The 20,278-nt window shown below is 47.4% G+C and overlaps 1 protein-coding gene across 1 annotated transcript in view; it reads right to left on the bottom strand.

Annotated features, from left to right (window-relative positions):
* The window catches only part of LOC147116046 (uncharacterized), a 487,956-nt gene that overhangs the window by 390,420 nt on the left and 77,258 nt on the right, over window positions 1-20,278 (bottom strand). Inside the window, exon 8 of the mRNA XM_085990760.1 lies at window positions 3,030-3,199. Coding sequence (XP_085846886.1) covers window positions 3,030-3,199 — 170 coding nt within the window. The remainder of the gene's footprint in view (window positions 1-3,029; window positions 3,200-20,278) is intronic.

The raw sequence follows: 20,278 nt of genomic DNA, 5'->3' as shown, positions 1-20,278 counted from the left end.
GAACACATAATCCTGTGTCCCCAGCACTTGAATGCCTATTCAAAACCACAGTGCGGGTTCAGAGCTGCTGGCGCGAAACCTATAAATTGTACCATGGAGGCAATGGCACATGGCCATGTTCCCCCGCAGGTAGCATACATAGGAGGTGGGACATATTGTGTCACCACAGGAGCGTCCCACTACCATCATGGACAGCATAGCTGGTGTCCGGTTAGTGACAGCAGTTTCTGCTTTAAACCTGAGGCAGAAGTTCAAGTGGCCCAGAAGCGAATTGTCCCCATTCCTGAACCCTCCACTGTTCACCTCACTGTGAAGGAGAATTTTACCAATTTGCAAAAGTACGTAGCGCATTTTGGCTTCGAAATTCCCCCTCTCCCTAAACACCTTACCAAAATACTCAAAGCCGTTATAGTTTCACAGAAACACTTTTACACTCTAGAGCAGAAAACAGTAGAGATAGGGGCTATGATATTGTATATTGTGATTCCACCCTGGTGGGACATTTTCAGTAACATAGAGGGCCCTTCGTGGATCAGACTGGCTTCCCACATTCTCGTGGTTTGCCAGTTAGGAATAGTGCTGTATCTAGTATGCATTCAATGTAAGGGAAAAGGCCAGATGCTAGAATTCCGAAACCAGAGGATCTGGAAGGAACATTATGTAAAGGTGGAGGGAGACACGCCTGTTTGAGTTTTGTATTTTTGATTAAAGATTGTTGTGTTTTTGTGTTTGTTGTTTTTAATAAAGATTTTGTGATGCGTTGTTAGTAAAGATGCATGTGTACCAAGTGGTGCAGGGGTGTTGGACCCCCTCCATGCTTGGATGTGTGTAAAAGTCTGTAATTATTCTACGTATGCTTATGTACACTACATTTTCGCGGAATGGGAAGTGCATGTGTCGTGGGTATATTAGATAAGTAATTACAGGGAAAGGTTGAATATGGAGGGTCAGAAAATTTTGCTCACCTTGTAAGGATGATACTTCAAGCAAGTTTTAGTATCACGGGGGGAGTGTAAGATTTGCCAAAATTCCCACATTCCCCCAAGGTTATCAATAAAAGGGACCCTGCATGGACAATTTAAAAAGGGTACCCAAAAGATGGCGTCCGCACCTCGTGACCAAAATCCTGTAAGATTTTAAAAGCTTGGACTCTGTAGCACAGAACAGGCAGTTTCGGGAAATCGAAACTTAAAATGCATTTCTGTGAAAAGGACTTTGTGTTTGAAAAAGAAACCCAGACAGTTAAGCAAACACTGAATATGCATTTCGTCAGATTGGAACAGATCAACCCAGTTAGGCCTAAGCACAAGTCCATTAGTTTGTCCGCATAAATAATCGGAAACAGCTTATGGAAGCCATCAAGGCTGCACAGGCCGATTAAAATGCATTAATGACAATACAGCCCGGACATCGGGCCATTAGGTGCGATAAATGGCCATCTAATACCAGTTAGTTTAGATTGGTATAATCATTTAAAACAGTCCGCCAAAAGTGAAACAATGGACTGACCTGATTTGGCGCGCAGATTAGGGCCTGCCGAAGGAGTATAGTTGTAGGTCCATCACTACCAATTGCTCTCTTGACTCTGACCTCTCATCTGGCCTTGGGCTGCCGCCGCTCGTACTTGTGCCCTGGCCTCGTGGTGGGTTCTCTTCTCGCTCCCCGCATTGGGTTTCCAACAGTCAAGGACATCCATACCAATCGCAGGAGAGGGGAATGAGACCCGAGTCCAAAGTCACCCAGGACACCCGGGCCACGAGAGAGGGCAGAGGAAATGAGGCGAAACGAACCGAGACGAAGAATAAGGTAGCCCCGACAAAGAGCAGAGAAGGGCAGCAGAAGACGCACTAATAAATCCCGAGCGCCTAGTTATAAGCTGGCGCTTGGAGGAAGAAAATATATGGACAGTGAGAATAAGTTGGCCATTGACCACTGCGAATTGAGTAGGCGTTAAACGCAGGTGTCCACGCCATAACGAATATACTGGCGTTCTAAGAATGGGTAGAAAAATCTAAGCAGTAAAGACTGCCAACACAACGTTACCGCCGACGACCGCCCGAGGGAGAAGAAGAAGAGAACCCATCGCAACGAGACGACGATGGTAGCTGAGTAGAAGAAAGGTGTGTCGCAGCAACAGCTCCAGCACCGCGCCCTGAGACCACGTGGCGACGGAGTACCCCAAAGGACAGGAGACCAGACCTCAAAACTCGCGATTGCTAAAACAACAGGCTTTGCTTTGGATTGGTGAGCATGAATTCCTGGCCCCTCATAGCTTAATCTAGCTAGGTATAGGGGCAGGATAAGGATAAGGGGATTGTTAAAGTAGTTGTTTTTCCCTCGATGTGCCGTGTGTTCCCCATTCCCTGTATAAGTATAGTTATTGTTATATGCCCGTAATTTCTCTACCAGTAATTTCTCATGAGACTGTGTTTTCGTTTCTGTTTTAATAAAATCTTGGTTTTCATACACCAAACCACTTGTCTACTCGATTTTCTTCTGTATTGCCGCCTGCACCTAAGTCCGATGTCTAGAACCCAGGGGCGTGGGAGCAATACGAACCGCTCACCAACAGTCAGGGGCATAACTGACTGGGCGCATGCACCACACCCGCCACGCCCTACACTGGAGATCTCCATTCAATTTGTTTTTTTGCAGACTTCATCTTTTTCTAGTATCCTGAGTGTAACAATTTCAGGCCCTGTTTCAGACTGATTGGTTTATAGGTACATTTTATGTTAACTGGGTATCGATCGTATTCAGTTGCCATGAAGCCCCTAACAGATCATTCTTGGGATTTACTCATTTACGTTTGGGAATGGAGGAACATTAATACAACATCTTCACTCAGGAAATTAAATGTGTTGTCAGGTCCCTGATAGGGTCGATAGTACATGGGCTGTGGAAGGAGATTACATAGAGTCGATGAAGGGGTAGAGAGTCTATCCATGGGCTTTGTTTAACATGAATGGAAAGCCCGGAATTCCTGCTGATACTTCTTCATCAAATCATTGTGGCCGATTGCTACATACCTTTTCTTTCTGTAAACGTTCAACGTCCTCCTCATGGACCAGTTGTTGATTTTTCATTGAGACCTGGGCCTCCTGCTCCACCTGACCCAGTTTCTGTTGCAACAGCTCTTTGTCTCGTTCAATGTTTATTAGCTGCAGCTCCATCTCCTTACGGACAAGTTCAACCTCCGCTGAAATACACAAAAGGACTGCAGTCATTTCACTGAAACTGTAAACACCAGACAGGCCCAAGCACAATTCTATAACAATCCTGGATTTCTGACACAAGGGCAGTGTACCTGGGTGCAGTAAGGTAGGTGTCACTAGGCTGAGGGTGCAGTGTATCTGGGTGCAGTAAGGTAGGTGTCACTAGGCTGAGGGCGCAGTGTATCTGGGTGCAGTAAGGTAGGTGTCACTAGGCTGAGGGTGCAGTGTATCTGGGTGCAGTAAGGTAGGTGTCACTAGGCTGAGGGTGCAGTGTATCTGGGTGCAGTAAGGTAGGTGTCACTAGGCTGAGGGTGCAGTGTATCTGGGTGCAGTAAGGTAGGTGTCACTAGGCTGAGGGTGCAGGTTATCTGGCTGCAGTATAGATATGTGAAGTGAAAAAGATTGGTGAAGTCAAGCGTAGCTCCCTTGTAGTCAGAATCAGAGGAATTTATAATGGGGAACAAAAAAATGGCAGGCCAATTAAATACATACTTTAGTTCTGTCTTCACAAAGGAGGACACAAATAACCTCCCAAGGATGTCGGGGAACATAGGGTGTAATGAGAGGGAGGAACTGAATGAAATCAGTATTTGTAGGGAAATGGTGTTAGAGAAATTGATGGGACTGAAGGCCGATAAATCCCCAGGGCCTGATAATCTACATCCTAGGGTACTTAAGGAATTGGCCCTAGAAATAGTAGATGCATTGCTGGTCATCTTCCAAAATTCTATAGATTCTGGAACAGTTCCCATGGATTGGAGGGTAGCTAATGTTACCCCACTATTCAAAAAAGGTGGTAGAGAGAAAATGGGGAATTATGGACCGGTAAGCCTGACATCGGTAGTGGGGAAAATGCTATAGTCCATTATAAATGATGTAATAGCAGAGCACTTGGAAAACAGTGACAGGATCGGACAAATTCAACATGGATTTACAAAAGTGCTTGCCTAATCTACTGAAATTTTTTGAGGATGTAACTGTTAGAATAGATAAGGGAGAACCAGTGGATGTGGTGTATTTGGACTATCAGAAGGCTTTCGATAAGGTCCCGCATAAGAGATAAGCGTGTAAAGTTAAGGCACATGGGATTGGGGGCAAGGTACTGACTTGGATAGGGAACTGGTTGACAGACAGGAAGCAAAGAGTTGGAATAAACGGGTCCTTTTCCGAGTGGCAGGCAGTGACTAGTGGGGTACTGCAGGGATCGGTCCTAGGACCCCAGCTATTCAGAGTATATATTAATGATCTAGACGAGGGAACTAGATGTAATGGCCCAGAAATTCGGGTCTCCCCGGGTGAGTACGCACGGGGTACTCACCCGTAGGCCCGATGGAAGTGCCGGTTTCCTGCATGCACTGCCCACGCGCGGGAAACCGGCACTTCCGTTCCTCTGAAAACAGGGGTTCAGATATCGAATGCGTGCGCAGGGGAGGCTGCACGTGCGCATCAAACTTCATTTTTTTTTACAGGTTTTTCCGTGAGGGTAAGTCTTTAGAATTTAGAAATGTAAAAAGCAGGCGTAAGACCTGCTTTTTACAAGGTAAGTGGTCAATTAATTAAAATTAAAACATTTTTTTCCACAGGTTTATTATTTTTAAATACTTTAAAGCAAGGTAAGTTTATTTTTAGCCCCGGTAGAATATTTAAAAAAAATATTTAAAAATTTAAATTATTGTTTAAACTAGTTATTTAATGTAATTTATAGTTTATTTAAAAAATGTGATTTAAAAAAAAAAATTATTTGAAGGTTTACTGCTATTTTGGGGCCATAATATTTATAAGTCTTGACAGCACTTCCTGTCAAGACTTATGAATGGAGCATTCCCTGCTCCGATTGGCTGCCCATGGCCCACGTGATCCCAGGGGATGCATCGAACTAACTGCGCCCCTGGGACACGCAAGCACTGCACGCCAGCAGCTGCGCCAGGCCCCGGATCGGAATTCCATGGGGCTCTACAGCTCAACTGCCGGCGCGCAAGGTAAGTGCAGGTCGGGGGCTTGCACCCGCGGGAAGCCCCCGACCCGAATTTCTGGGCCAATATGCCCAAGTTTGCAGATGACACAAAGCTGGGTGGGCGTGTGTGCTGTGAGGAGGATGCCGAGAAACTCCAGTATGATTTGGACAGGTTGGGTGATTGGGCAGATGCATGGCAGATGCAGTATAATGTGGATAAATGCGAGGTTATCCACTTTGGTGGCAAAAACAGGAAGGCAGATTATTATCTGAACGGTAATAGATTAGGAGAAGGGGAAGTGCAACGAGACCTGGGTGACCTTGTGCACCAGTCACTGACGATAAGCATGCAGGTGCAGCAGGCGGTTAAGAAGGCAAATGGTATGTTGGCCGTCGTAGCGAGAGGTTTCGAGCACAGGAACAAGGATGTCTTGCTGCAGTTGTATAGGGCCTTGGTGAGACCACACCTTGAGTATTGTGTGCAGTTTTGGTCGCCTTATCTGAGGAAAGATGTTCTTGCAATGGAGTGAGTGCAGCGAAGATTCACCAGGCTGATACCTGGGATGGCAGGAATGATGTTTGAGTAGAGATTGGGTCGACTGGGCTTATACTCGCTGGAGTTTAGAAGAATGAGAGGGGATCTCATTGAAACTTATAAAATTATAACAGGTCTAGACAGACTAGATGCAGGAAGGATGTTCCCGATGGTGGGGGAGTCCAGACCAGGGGTCACAGTGTAAGGATAAGGGGTAAGCCATTTAGGACTGAGATGAGGAGGAATTTCTTCACCCAGAGAGTAGTGAACCTGTGGAATTCTCTACCACAGAAGGCATTTGAGGCCAATTCATTAGATATATTCAAGAAGGAGTTAGATATATTTCTTAAGGCTAAAAGGATCAAGGGATATGGGGAGAAGGCAGGGACAAGGTACTGAGTTTGGATGATCAGCCATGATCTCACTGAATGGCGGAGCAGGCTCGAGGGGCCGAATGGCCTACTCCTGCTCCTATCTTCTGTTTCTATTTAAGGTAGGTGTCACTAGGCTGAGGGTGCAGTGTATCTAGGTGCAGTAAGGTAGCTGTCACTCGGCTGAGGGTGCAGTGTATCTGGGTGCAGTAAGTTAGGTTTCACTCGGCTGAAGGTGCAGTGTATCTGGGTGCAGTATAGATTTGTGAAGAGAAAAAGATTGGTGAAGTCAAATATAGGTCCCTTGCAGTCAGAATCAGGGGAATTTATAATGGGGAACAAAGAAATGGCAGGTGAATTGAATGCATACTTTGGTTCTGTCTTCACAAAGGAGGAGACAAATAACCTCCCAGAGATGTCGGGAACATAGGGTCAAATGAGAGGGAGGAACTGAATGAAATCAGTATTTGTATGGAAATGCTGTTAGGGAAATTGATGGGACTGAAGGCCAATAAATCCACAGTGGCCCTAGAAATAGTAGATGCATTGCTGGTCATCTTCCAAAATTCTATAGATTTTGGAACAGTTCCCATGGATTGGAGGGTAGCTAATGTTACCCCACTATTCAAAAAAGGTGGTAGAGAGAAAACGGGGAATTATAGACCAGTAAGCATGACATCGGTAGTGGGGGAAATGCTAGGGTCCATTATAAAAGATGTAATAGCAGAGCACTTGGAAAACAGTGACAGGATCGGACAAAGTCAACATGGATTTACAAAAGGTAAATCGTGCTTGACTAATCTACTGGAATTTTTTGACGATGTAACTTGTAGAATAGAGAACCATTGGATGTGGTGTATTTGGACTTTCAGAAGGCTTTCGATAAGGTCCCGCATAAGAGATTAGTGTATAATGTTAAGGCACATGGGATTGGGGGCAAGGTACTGACCTGGATAGAGAACTGTTTGGCAGACAGGAAGCAAAGAGTTGGAATAAACGGGTCTTTTTCTGAGTGGCAGGCAGTGACTAGTGGGGTACCGCAGGGATCGGTCCTAGGACCCCAGCTATTCACAACCGCTACAAGAAACAATAAGAATAAAACCGGATGGACCACCCGCCATCGACCTCGGCACCAGAAACGACAACGACAACGGCAAACCCAGCCCTGTCGACCCTGCAAAGTCCTCCTTACCAACATCTGGGGGCTTGTGCCAAAATTGGGAGAGCTGTCCCACAGACTAGTCAAGCAGCAGCCTGACATAGCCATAATTACCGAATCATAACTTACAACCAATGTCCCAGACACCACCATCACCATCCCTGGGTATGTCGTGTCCCACCGGCAGGACAGGCCCACCAGAGGTGGTGGCACCGTGGTATACAGTCGGGAGGGAGTAGCCCTGGGAGTCCTCAACATTGACTCAGGACCCCATGAGGTCTCATGGCATCAAGTCAATCATGGGCAAGGAAACCTCCTGCTAATTACCACCTACCGCCCTCCCTCAGCTGATGAATCAGTACTCCTTCATGTTGAACAACAATTGGAAGAAGCACTGAGAGTAGCAAGGGCACAAAATGTCCTCTGGGTGGGGGACTTCAATGTCCATCACCAAGAGTGGCTCGGTAGCAGAACAACTGACCGAGCTGGCCGAGTCCTAAAGGACATAACTGCCAGACTGGGTCTGCAACAGGTGGTGAGGGAACCAACAAGAGGGAAAAATCTACTTGATCTCGTCCTCACCAATCTACCTGTTGCAGATGCATCTGTCCATGACAGCATTGGTGGAAGTGACTACCGCACAGTCCTTGTGGAGACGAAGTCCCGTCTTCATGTTGAGGATACCCTCCACCGTGTTGTGTGGCACTACCACCGTGCTAAATGGGACAGATTTCGAACAGATCTGGCAACTCAAAACTGGGCATCCATGAGGCGCTGTGGGCCATCAGCAGCAGCAGAATTGTATTCAACCACAATCTGTAACCTCATGGACCGGCATATCCCTCACTCTACCATTACCATCAAGCCGGGAGATCAACCCTGGTTTAACAAAGAGTGCAGGAGAGCATGCTGGGAACAGCACCAGGCATACCGAAAAATGAGGTGTCAACCTGGTGAGGCTACAACACAGGACCACTTGCATGCCAAACAACGGAAGCAACATGCAATAGACAGAGCTAAGCGATCTCACAACCATCGGATCAAATCAAAGCTCTGCAATCCTGCTACATCCAGTCGTGAGTGGTGGTGGACAATTAAACAGTTAACAGGAGGAGGAGTCTCCAAAAATATCCCCATCCTTAATGATGGTGGAGCCCAGCACGTGAGTGCAAAAGACAAGGCTGAAGCATTTGCAACTATCTTCAGCCAGAAGTGCCGAGTAGATGATCCATCTCAGCCTCCTCCTGAGGTCCCCAGCATCACAGATGCCAGTCTTCAGCCCATTCAATTCACTCCACGTGATGTCAAGAAACGGCTGAAGACAATGGATACTGCAAAGGCTATGGGCCCTGACAACATTCCGGCAATAGTATCACAGAATCACAGAAACCCCACAGTGCAGATAGAGGCCATTTCGGCCCATCGAGCCTGCACCGACACATATCCCACCCGATCCCCGTAACCCCTACACCAACACATATCCCACCCTATCCCCGTAACCCCACGTATTTAATCCCCCTAACACTAAGGGTCAATTTATCATAGCCAATCATCCTAACCCGCACATCTTTGGACTGTGGGAGGAAACCGGAGCACCCGGAGGAAACCCACGCAAACACGGGGAGAATGTGCAAACTCCACACAGACAGTCACCCGAGGCCGGATTCGAACCCGGGTCCCTGGCGCTGTGAGGCAACAGTGCTAACCACTATGCCAAGTACTGAAGACTTGTGCTCCAGAACTAGCTGCGCCCCTAGCCAAGCTGTTCCAGTACAGCTACAACACTGGCATCAACCCGGCAATGTGGAAAATTGCCTGTCTACAAAAAGCAGGACAAATCCGACCCGGCCAATTACCGTCCCATCAGTCTACTCTCAATCATCAGCAAAGTGATGGAAGGTGTCGTCGACAGTGCTATCAAGCGGCACTTACTCAGCAATAACCTGCTAACTGACGCCCAGTTTGGGTTCCACCAGGGCCACTTCTAGTGTATGTACCTTTAAGAGAGAACTACTTTTACAGCTCCTGTATACTGTAGTACCGGCAGTGACCACACCTGTATATAAGCCTTGAGCAGGCATCTGTACTGTTAGTCTTTAGACTACCCTCCTCCAGTAAACACCTGTTGATTGTTAATCTACAGCCTCCGTCTTGTTATTGAAGAACACCATACCTTAAGATTTACAGATTCAACAGTGGCGACGAGGTCGATTCGAATCTACCTGCAACTCTGCATTTCCTTCCAAGGATTCGTTCTGGGAGGACGGTGGAAGAAAGTCGAGGCCAGAAGCACGGGCGTCGACCACGAGCAACCGCCCAGTCATCCGGCAGAGAGAGTGAACATCGTAGGGGAGGCTGTTGAGAGCTGGGCTTGGTTCTCCAGCCACGACGATCCAGCAACAGACTGGCAACAGATACAGCGCAGACCCTTCCCGGACAGCGGTGGCTGGTGCCGACCGACGGCACAGACAAGGCCGAGCAGCATCGACGGGGTAAGAGAGAGGGTAGAGCGCACAGGGCGCATCCGGGGGTTGAAGACCGAGTGGCGTCGACGGAAAACAAAAAGAGAGAGAGGCTAAAGCACAGCCGGAGTTCAGGACCGAGCGGCAGCAACGAGAGAGGCACACAGGAGAACGTGCAGAGCGCAGCCAGGGCTCAAGGGCAGAGCAGCGTCCGCTGGGAAAGAAAGGGAGCACGGGAGATGCCATTTGAGCCGCGGAGAAGAAGGGAGAGCGTGCCATTTGAGCCACGGAGAACAAGGGAGAGCGCGGGAGACGCCATTTTAGAAGCTGCAGCGGAGAAGAAGGGCGAGCGCGGGAAGAAAGGAAAGCGTGGGAGACGCCATTTTGAGCCAGCAGAGAAGAAGGGAGAGCGCGGGAGACGCCATTTTAGAAAGTCTAACCACACCCAGGGATGCCGAAGAGTGGCAGTGTCACTGCGTTCGACAATGAAGTCGAAGATTGGGCGACATATGTGGAATGCATTGAGGTGTACTGCAAGGCGAATGAAGTGCCAGATGCCAGGAAAGCACTGGTTTTGTTGAATTCCATGGGTGCAAAAATGTATGGCTTACTGCGAAACCTAATAACCCCAGAGAAGCCAGTGGATAAGGATTTCAAAAGCATCGTGGAAATCCTACAGGACTGTTTTGATTTCTTTTTGGGTTCAATAAAGACTCATTTCTGAAAGAGAATGTTGTTTAATCTAAAGTCTTGTTCAAGACTTTCTACAGCTTTTTACAGAACACACTATGCTGTGATGCATCTAGAATGAAACTGAAAGTAAAACTCCTCTGGACTGCTTGTCTCTCACATGACCTCTGCTGGTCAGGCACAAGTAATCAAAAACACAGACAAATATGCTGTAAGGCATAAGTAATCAAACACAGACAAATATCATCACTATTTGCTGATATCATTACATCTCCCTTTCTTAAAACAAAAGTATTTTACTTTTAACTAACAACATTTAATGAACTTACATTATCATTATCATGATCAAGGTTTTTTACCCTTGCTTTGTGTGTTCACATGAAATATGTCAATACACTAGAACTTGAAGAAAGAATAAGATAACATTACTTCCTTCTTTAACAATAGTCCTTAAATTTGCTCAATGAGTCTCTCAGGAGGCTTCACGTGTCTTGAGGATTTTCTGATTGATTGTCCTTGAATCTGAGTTGTTGCCTCAGATGATTGGTTCTCAGCTGCGTGATCAGGTTGTTCTTTGAACTTCCTCACTTTCTCCCCCTCTTTTGTTTTCAGGAGGTTCTCCGGGATGGGTAGGTTTGACCTTAGCCGACGTCCCATCAGGAGTTGGGCTGGTGACTTACCACACTCGAGCGGCGTTGTGCGGTATACAAGCATGCTTTGGTAGAAGTCAGTTCCACTGTCTTTTGCCTTGTACTTCAGTCTTTTCACTGTGTTTGCGGGCTCTCCTGGGTCAACAGCTCGGGACAACGTGTCTGCTGTATACATCAGCTTACCCGGTGTGTACGCAACATTCAGTTCATCATAGACTGTCTCTCTTTCACTTTCCACAACGAGGACTCTCTTTACCAGGTTCAGTCTCTCACAGGCTTTTAAACCTAGTATGGCTTGCACATCCTTTGGGACCACGATTAATGCTAGCGTGTGCTCTCTGTCCTTGTGTGTTACTTTGACAATGCATCTTCCTTTCACTGGTATATCAGTACCTGAGTATCCGGTCACTTTCACTTGTATTCCATGTAACTGTGGTCTGTGTCTAATTCTCTTAAAATCGGTCTCTGATATCACATTAACTTGTGCTCCAGTATCCAATTTAAATGGAATGTGTATGTCATTCACTTTTAGTGTCAACATCCAGTCTCTTTCTTTTTTGTTTTCAGACACAACATCTACATTGAATTCCTCTATCTCGCTTTCATCTACTGTATGGACCTTGCTTTGTTGCGCTTGGTTCTTACAGCAACGGGCATAATGGTTGTTTTTGTTGCATCTATAGCAAGTTTTACCATATGCTGGACACTTTCTTGGTGGATGCTGTGTACCACATCGACTACATGACTTCCGATTGTCTCTTTCATTTTCGTTTGCTGGCCACGTCTCTTTTTTCACATTGGCGCTCTCTTTGTTAAACGGTTTGTATCCGTTCTTTCTCACTGCATCCACGTTGCAGCTACTGTCACTGAACAGCTCCTTTGCCTGCAACTTCACAGTCTCTGTAACCCTACACAGTGCTATGGCTTTTCCCAGGTCTAGATCTTGCTCTCTTAGCAGTCTTTCCCTTAGACCATTATCTCGAATACCACACACCAGTCTGTCTTTTATCAGCGAGTCTGTGAGTCCCCCAAATTCACACGATTTGCTCCGGTTTCTCAGTTCAGTCACATACTGATCAATAGTCTCGCCGATTTTCTGTACACATGTGAAAAATTTGTGCCTCTCAAAGGTCACGTTGCGTTTAGGTATGCAGTAGGCCTCAAACTGTTCCATTATTTTATCTAGCTTCATTTTGTCTCCATCAACAGCAAATATGAAATTATTATATACCTCCAGCGCTGCATCACCCACGACATGTAAGAACAGTGACGATTTCTGTTTATTACTTTTATCGTCAGCTCCGATTGCTGATAAATACAACCCTACACGATGTTTGAATCTCCTCCAATTTTCAGCCACATTACCTGTCAATTGAAGAATCGCCGGTGGGTGTAAACCTCCCATGTTTTCACTTCGTTAGCTATTCTCTAATGGTAAGCAACGATGTTCTCTTTTGGCTTGCTAATCTGTGGAGAGCTGATTTCGCTTACTTGCCACAACTGCTTTCACTGTCCCATCAAGTTGCTAACTTCAGATTTTTTCTCTTTCAGCCACTTCTGACATCATGTATTGATTTCTTTTTGGGTTCAATAAAGACTCATTTCTGAAAGAGAATGTTGTTTAATCTAAAGTCTTGTTCAAGACTTTCTACAGCTTTTTACAGAACACACTATGCTGTGATGCATCTAGAATGAAACTGAAAGTAAAACTCCTCTGGACTGCTTGTCTCTCACATGACCTCTGCTGGTCAGGCACAAGTAATCAAAAACACAGACAAATATGCTGTAAGGCATAAGTAATCAAACACAGACAAATATCATCACTATTTGCTAATATCATTACACAGGACCACTTAAACCCCACACCGCTGCTGATAGCAGAAAGATTTAAGTTCCACAAAAGGAACCAGCAGAAAGATGAAAGTAATGCTGAGTATTTAACGGAACTGCGCAAGCTATCGAAACACTGCCAGTTTGGAATGGGACTAGCAGATACGTTAAGGGACAAGTTTGTGTGTGGGCTTCAAAGTGAAGGAACCCAGAAACGGCTTCTATCAGAAAAGGATCTTATGCTGGACAAGGCTTTCAGCATGGCAGTATCACACGAAGCAGCCGCACGGGGCCCTGCAGAGATACAATGGAGACCGCAAGGATATGGCACCAATGAAATGTCATATGGAGCAGGGAAGTGTTATCACTGCAGCAGAACAACACACGACCAGAAGGATTGTTGGTTCAAAGACCAAGTGTGCAGACAGTGTGGAAAAGCAGGACACATAGCAAGAGTCTGCGGGTCAGGGAAGAAAACCAACAGCAAAAAATCTCCACAGGAGAAGTACAAAAAGGTACATAAGGTGACGGAGAGTAGTTCAGACGAACAGAAAAGTGATACAGACTCCGGATGCAAGGAGCTGGGTTGTCTGAAACTACATAATGTAATCAAAATGGAGGATCACCAGACTAAATGGGTCACGCTCAAGATAGACGGATTCCAAGTGAAAATGGAATTGGACACAGGATCAGCCCTAACAGTCATAAACCGAAGGGACTACAAGCGGCTATTCTCACATATACCCTTGAAAGCTACAGGGATGTCTTGAAGACGTACACGGGGCAAAAAGTCTACCCCAAAGGAAAAATAAGGGTGAATGTGATATACAAACGCCAGGAAATACCAAAAATGGACCTATATGTATTGACAGATGGAGGACCACCACTACTAGGACCTAAATGGATCCGGAAGATACAATTAGATTGGCATTCCATACAGGCACTGAAGGTTGAGGCCAAAAAGGATGACGACGTCACACCTGGACGACTGTCAAAAATGCTAACTGATGCACAAGAAGTGTTCCAGGAGGGACTCAGAACACTAAAAAGTATAACAGCGACGATTAAAATTGAGGAAAATGCAAGCCCAAAGTTTCTGAAGGCCAGACCGGTGCCTTATGTGATCCGACCAGCCGTCGACGCAGAGCTGGAAGGTTTGGAACTTTCAGGAGTACTGTCCAAAGTGGACTGGAGCGAGTGGGCTACACCCATCGTTCCTGTAATGAAGAGGTCGTTGAGTAATACGCCTGGGGAACCAAAGAAGGTCCGCATCTGTGGGGATTTTAAGGTGACAGTGAACCCAATCCTTCACACGGTACAATATCCGTTTCCACGGATTGAAGATATTTTCGCCTCGCTATCTGGAGGTAAACGCTTCACTAAGATTGATCTGGCCCAGGCGTACCTGCAAATGGAGGTAGAAGAAGCCTCGAAACAATACCTCACGATCAACACTCATAAAGGTCTCTACCAATACAACCGGCTGGTGTTCGCGGTAGCATCGGCTCCGGCTATTTGGCAAAGGGCAATGGATCAAGTCCTGCAAGGGATTTCAGGGACCCAGTGTTATTTGGATGACATCCTGGTCACGGGCGAAAATGACAGTGATCACCTCGCCAACCCGGAGAAGGTGCTCACTAGATTAAAGGAATATGGGCTACGAGCTAATCGCCACAAGTGCGAGTTTTTCCAGAAGCAGATCTCGTATTGTAGCCACGTTATTGACGAAGAGGGGTTACATAAGTCCCCTGAAAAGATTGAGGCAGTAATCAAGGCTCCAGCACCGGAAAATGTGTCACAACTGAGGTCGTTCCTCGGGCTGGTGAACTACTACCATAAGTTCTTACCAAATTTGTCTACAGTATTACACCCACTGAACACCCTACTGCAACAGGGGGTACCATGGAAGTGGAATGACGAATGTAAACGAGCTTTCCAGAAGTGCAAAGAATTGATCACATCAAAAGAGGTGTTGGCCCATTTCAACCCAGCACTACCAATTCGGTTGGCGTGTGATGCATCACCCTATGGTATTGGAGCGGTGCTGTCGCACAAATTCCCAGACGGGTTGGAGAGGCGAGTAGCCTTTGCGTCTCGGTCACTAACCTCAGCCGAGCGCAACTACGCCCAGATTGACAGGGAGGCCCTCAGCCTAGTATGGGGAGTAAAAAAATTCAACCACTATCTGCATGGGCAGAAATTCACCTTGCTGACTGACCACCAACCACTTGTCTCCATCTTTAATCCAAAGAAGGGCGTTCCGGTGATGACTGCACAACGGCTACAAAGATGGTCCCTTTTTCTAGGGGTGAACCAATATGAAATAGAGTATAAGGGCACGAAACAGCATGGAAACGCTGATGGGCTATCACGCCTGCCACTGCCTACTGTGGCGGAAGCACCAGCAGTGGACCCTATCGAAATATTTTATTCGTCGATAATTGAACGCTTGCCAGTAACTAACGCGGATATAGAGAAGGAGACCCGAAATTATCCGACACTGTCTCGGGTATATGATTTGACGGTGAAGGGATGGCCAACACATGGCGACTCACTGTTGCCAGCATTCTCATCCAGAAGAGAACAGCTGTCAGTATGCCAGGGGACAGTGATGTGTGGATCCCGAGTGGTAATTCCACCCAAGTTAAAGGAGAAAGTGCTCAATAAGCTTCACGAAGGCCATCTGGGAGGGGTGAAAATGAAAAGCCTTGCTAGGGCTTATGTGTGGTGGCCGGGGTTTGATCAACAAATCGAGGACCTAACAAAGAGCTGCCCAGGATGCCAGAAGGTCCAAAATGCACCACCACATGCCCCTCTACACCCATGGGAGTGGCCCTCCTCTCCATGGCAACGGGTGCATATTAATTTTGCTGGTCCATTCATGGACTCAATGTTCTTAATAGCAGTGGATGCGCACTCGAAATGGCCTGAGGTGATCAAAATGTCCTCCACCACTACAGAGAAAACGATTGCAGTCCTATGGACCATATTTGCCAGGAACGGCTTGCCAGAGCAGATTTGCTCTGATAACGGACCACAGTTTGTGTCTGAAGAGTTTCGGAAATTTATGAGAAGGAATGGGGTAAGGCATTCTACATCCGCCCCGTATCATCCAGCCACAAATGGATTGGCTGAGAGGTTCGTACAAACCTTTAAAAAGGCAATAAGGGCCATGTGCGATGATGACATTCCACTACAGCATAAGGTGGACAATTTCCTGTTAGCCTACAGAAATGCGACACATGTAGTTACCAACCAGACCTCGGCCATGATGTTCTTTAACCGAAGGTTGAGATCTCGTCTGGATTTGCTCAGACCAAATGTGCGAAGAAATGTTGAGGATAAGCAATTCCAGCACATCAATGAGAAACCGACAAGGAGCTTCAATGTAGGCCAACCAGTCTTGGCCCGCGACTACCGAACAGAGAAATGGCAACCCGGAACGATATGCACACGGCAGGGGCCACTAATGTACACAGTGGATGTCAGGGAGAACATTGTGGGACGCCACGTCGACCAGATCCTAGCGTCACAGGAATGAGTCAACCCCATGTCTCGCGTACCTGGGGATGAACCCGACATACCGGTAGCATCTACCCCAGAAACAGTAGCAGCGGAAACTGATGAACTAACTGACGAAAGGGGGCCAGAATCGCCTCCACACCAAGAACAAGACACTCAGGAAAGGCGCTATCCAGAAAGGATCAGGAAGCCGCCCCAAAGACTGAATCTATAAATGGACTATTTCAGTTAAATGTGCATGTTAAAGTGTTAACTGTTATTTGAATGTTATGGGTACTGTTAATCTAAAAGGGGAGGAATTGTAGTGTATGTACCTTTAAGAGAGAACTACTTTTACAGCTCCTGTATACTGTAGTACCGGCAGTGACCACACCTATATATAAGCCTTGAGCAGGCATCTGTACTGTTAGTCTTTAGACTACCTTCCTCCAGTAAACACCTGTTGATTGTTAATCTATAGCCTCCGTCTAGTTATTGAAGAACACCATACCTTAAGATTTACGGATTCAACACCACTCAGCTCCTGACCTCATTACAGCCTTGGTCCAAACATGGACAAACGAGCTGAACTCAAGAGGTGAGGTGAGAGTGACTGCCCTTGACATCAAGGCAGCATTTGATCGAGTGTGGCATCCAGGAGCCCTAGCAAAACTGAAGTCAATGGGAATCAAGGGGAAAACTCTCCATTGGTTGGAATCATACCTAGCACAAAGGAAGTTGGCTGTGGTTGTTGGAGGTCATTCATCTCAATCATATGACATCACTGCAGGAGTTCCTCAGGGCAGTGTCCTAGGCCCAACCATCTTCAGCTGTTTCATCAATGACCTTCCCTCCATCATAAGGTCAGAAGTGGGGATGTTCGCTGATGATTGCGCACTGTTCAGCACCATTCGAGACTCGTCAGATACTAACGCAGTCCGTGTCCATATGCAGCAAGACCTGGACAACATTCAGACTTGGGCTGACAAGTGGCAAGTAACATTCGCACCACACAAGTGCCAGGCAATGACCATCTCCAACAAGCGAGACTCTAGCCATCTCCCCTTGACATTCAATGGCATTACCATCGCTGATTCCCCCACCATCAACATCCTGGGGGTTACAATTGATCAGAAACTGAACTGGACCAGCCATATAAATACTGTGGCTACAAGAGCAGGCCAGAGGCTGGGAAATCTGCGGAGAGTGTCTCACCTCCTGACTCCCCAAAGCCTGTCCACCATCTACAAGGCACAAGTCAGGAGTGTGATGGAATACTCTCCACTTGCCTGGATGAGTGCAGCTCCAACAACACTCAAGAAGCTCGACACCATTCAGGATAAAGCAGCCCGCTTGATTGGCACTCCATCTACCACCTTCAACATTCACTCCCTCCACCACCGGCGCACTGTGGCTGCAGTGTGTACCATCTACAAGATGCACTGCAGCAACTCGCCAAAGCTCCTTCAACAGCACCTTCCAAACCCGCGACCTCTACCACATAGAAGGACAAGGGAAGCAGACGCATGGGAACATCACCACCTACAAGCCACACACCATCCTGACTTGAACCTGTATCGCCGTTCCTTCACTGTCGCTGGGCCAAAATCCTGGAACTCCCTTCCTAACAGCATTGTGGGTGTACCTACACCATATGGACGGCAGCGGTTCAAGAAGGCGGCTCACCACCATCTTCTCAAGGGCAATTAGGGATGGGCACTAAATGCAGGCCTAGCGATGCCCACATCCAATCAATGAATTTTTAAAAATGATCTAGACGAGGGAACTAGATGTAAAATCTCCAAGTTTGCAGACAACACAAAGCTGGGTGGGCGTGTGTGCTGTGAGGAGGATGCCGAGAAACTCCAGTATGATTTGGACAGGTTGGGTGATTAGGCAGCTGCATGGCAGACACAGTATAATGTGGATAAATGCGAGGTTATCCACTTTGGTGGCAAAAACAGGAAGGCAGATTATCATCTGAACGGCAATAGATTGGGAGAAGGGGAAGTGCAACGAGACCTGGGTGTCCTTGTGCACCAGTCACTGAAGGTAAGCATGCACGTGCAGCAGGCGGTTAAGAAGGCAAATGGTATGTTGGCCTACGTAGCGAGAGGGTTCGAGTACAGGAACAAGGATGTCTTGCTGTAGTTGTACAGGGCCTTGGTGAGACGACGCCTTGAGTATTGTGTGCAGTTTTGGTCGCCTTATCTGAGGAAGGATGTTCTTGCCATGGAGGGAGTGCAGCGAAGATTCACCAGACTGATACCTGGGATGGCAGGAATGACATATGAGGAGAGATTGGGTCGATTGGGCTTACAGTCGCTGGAGTTTAGAAGAATGAGAGGGGATCTCAATGAAACTTATAAAATTATAACAGGACTAGACAGACTAGATGCAAGAAGGATGTTCCCGATGGCGGGGGAGTCCAGAACCAGGGGTCACAGTCTAAGGATAAGGGGTAAGCCATTTGGGACTGGAGGAATTTCTTTACCCAGAGAGTGGTGAACCTGTGGAATTCTCTACCACAGAAGGCATTTGAGGCCAATTCATTAAATATATTCAAGAAGGAGTTAGATATATTTGTTAAGGCTAAAGGGATCAAGGGATATGGGGAGAAGGCAGGGACAGGGTACTGAGCTGGATGATCAGCCATGATCTCACTGAAGGCCAGAGCAGGCTCGAAGGGCCGAATGGCCTACTCCTACTCCTATCTTCCATGTTTCTATGTAAGGTAGGTGTCACTAGGCTGAGGGTGCAGTGTTTCTGGGTGCAGTACGGTAGTTGTCACCAGGTTGAGGGTGCAGTGTGTCTGGGTGCAGTAAGGTAGGTGTCACTAGGCTGACGGTTCAGGTTATCTGGGTGCAGTAAGGTAGGTGTCACTAGGCTGAGGGTTCAGGTTATCTGGGTGCAGTAAGGTGGGTGTCACTAGGCTGAGGGTGCAGTGTTTCTGGGTGCAGTGAGGTAGGTGTCACTAGGCTGAGGGTGCAGTGTATCTGGGCGCAGTACGGTAGGTGTCACTAGGCTGAGGGTGCAGTGTACCTGGGTGCAGTAAGGTAGGTGTCACTGGGCTGAGGGTGCGGTGTAACTTGGTGCAGTAAGGTAGTTGTCACCAGGCTGAGGGTGCAGTGTTTCTGGGTGCAGTGAGGTAGGTGTCACTAGACTGAGGGTGCAGTGTATCTGGGTGCAGTACGGTAGGTGTCACTAGGCTGAGGGTGCAGTGTACCTGGGTGCAGTAAGGTAGGTGTCACTGGGCTGAGGGTGCGGTGTACCTTGGCGCAGTAAGGTAGGTGTCACTGGGCTGAGGGTGCAGTGTTTCTGGGTGCAGTGAGGTAGGTGTCACTAGACTGAGGGTGCAGTGTATCTGGGTGCAGTACGGTAGGTGTCACTAGGCTGAGGGTGCAGTGTACCTGGGTGCAGTAAGGTAGGTGTCACTGGGCTGAGGGTGCGGTGCACCTTGGTGCAGTACGGTAGGTGTCACTGGGCTGAGGGTGCGGTGTACCTTGGTGCAGTAAGGTAGGTGTCACTAGGCTGAGGGTGAAGTGTACCTGGGTGCAGTAAGGTAGGTGTCACTGGGCTGAGTGTGCGGTGTACCTTGGTGCAGTAAGGTAGGTGTCACTGGGCTGAGGGTGCAGTGTTTCTGGGTGCAGTAAGGTAGGTGTCACTGGGCTGAGGGTGCAGTGTTTCTGGGTGCAGTGAGGTAGTTGTCACTAGACTGAGGGTGCAGTGTATCTGGGTGCAGTACGGTAGGTGTCACTAGGCTGAGGGTGCAGGGTACCTGGGTGCAGCAAGGTAGGTGTCACTGGGCTGAGGGTGCGGTGTACCTTGGTGCAGTAAGGTAGGTGTCACCAGGCTGAGGGTGCAGTGTTTCTGGGTGCAAAGGGTATGTTTCGAGGAAGAAAAGGAAGAAC

This window comes from Somniosus microcephalus, chromosome 6 (assembly GCF_052327205.1).
Source record: "Somniosus microcephalus isolate GS21.2 chromosome 6, FLI_Smic_1.0, whole genome shotgun sequence".
Lineage (NCBI taxonomy): Eukaryota > Metazoa > Chordata > Chondrichthyes > Squaliformes > Somniosidae > Somniosus > Somniosus microcephalus.
This window is presented reverse-complemented; position numbering and strand designations above follow the sequence as displayed.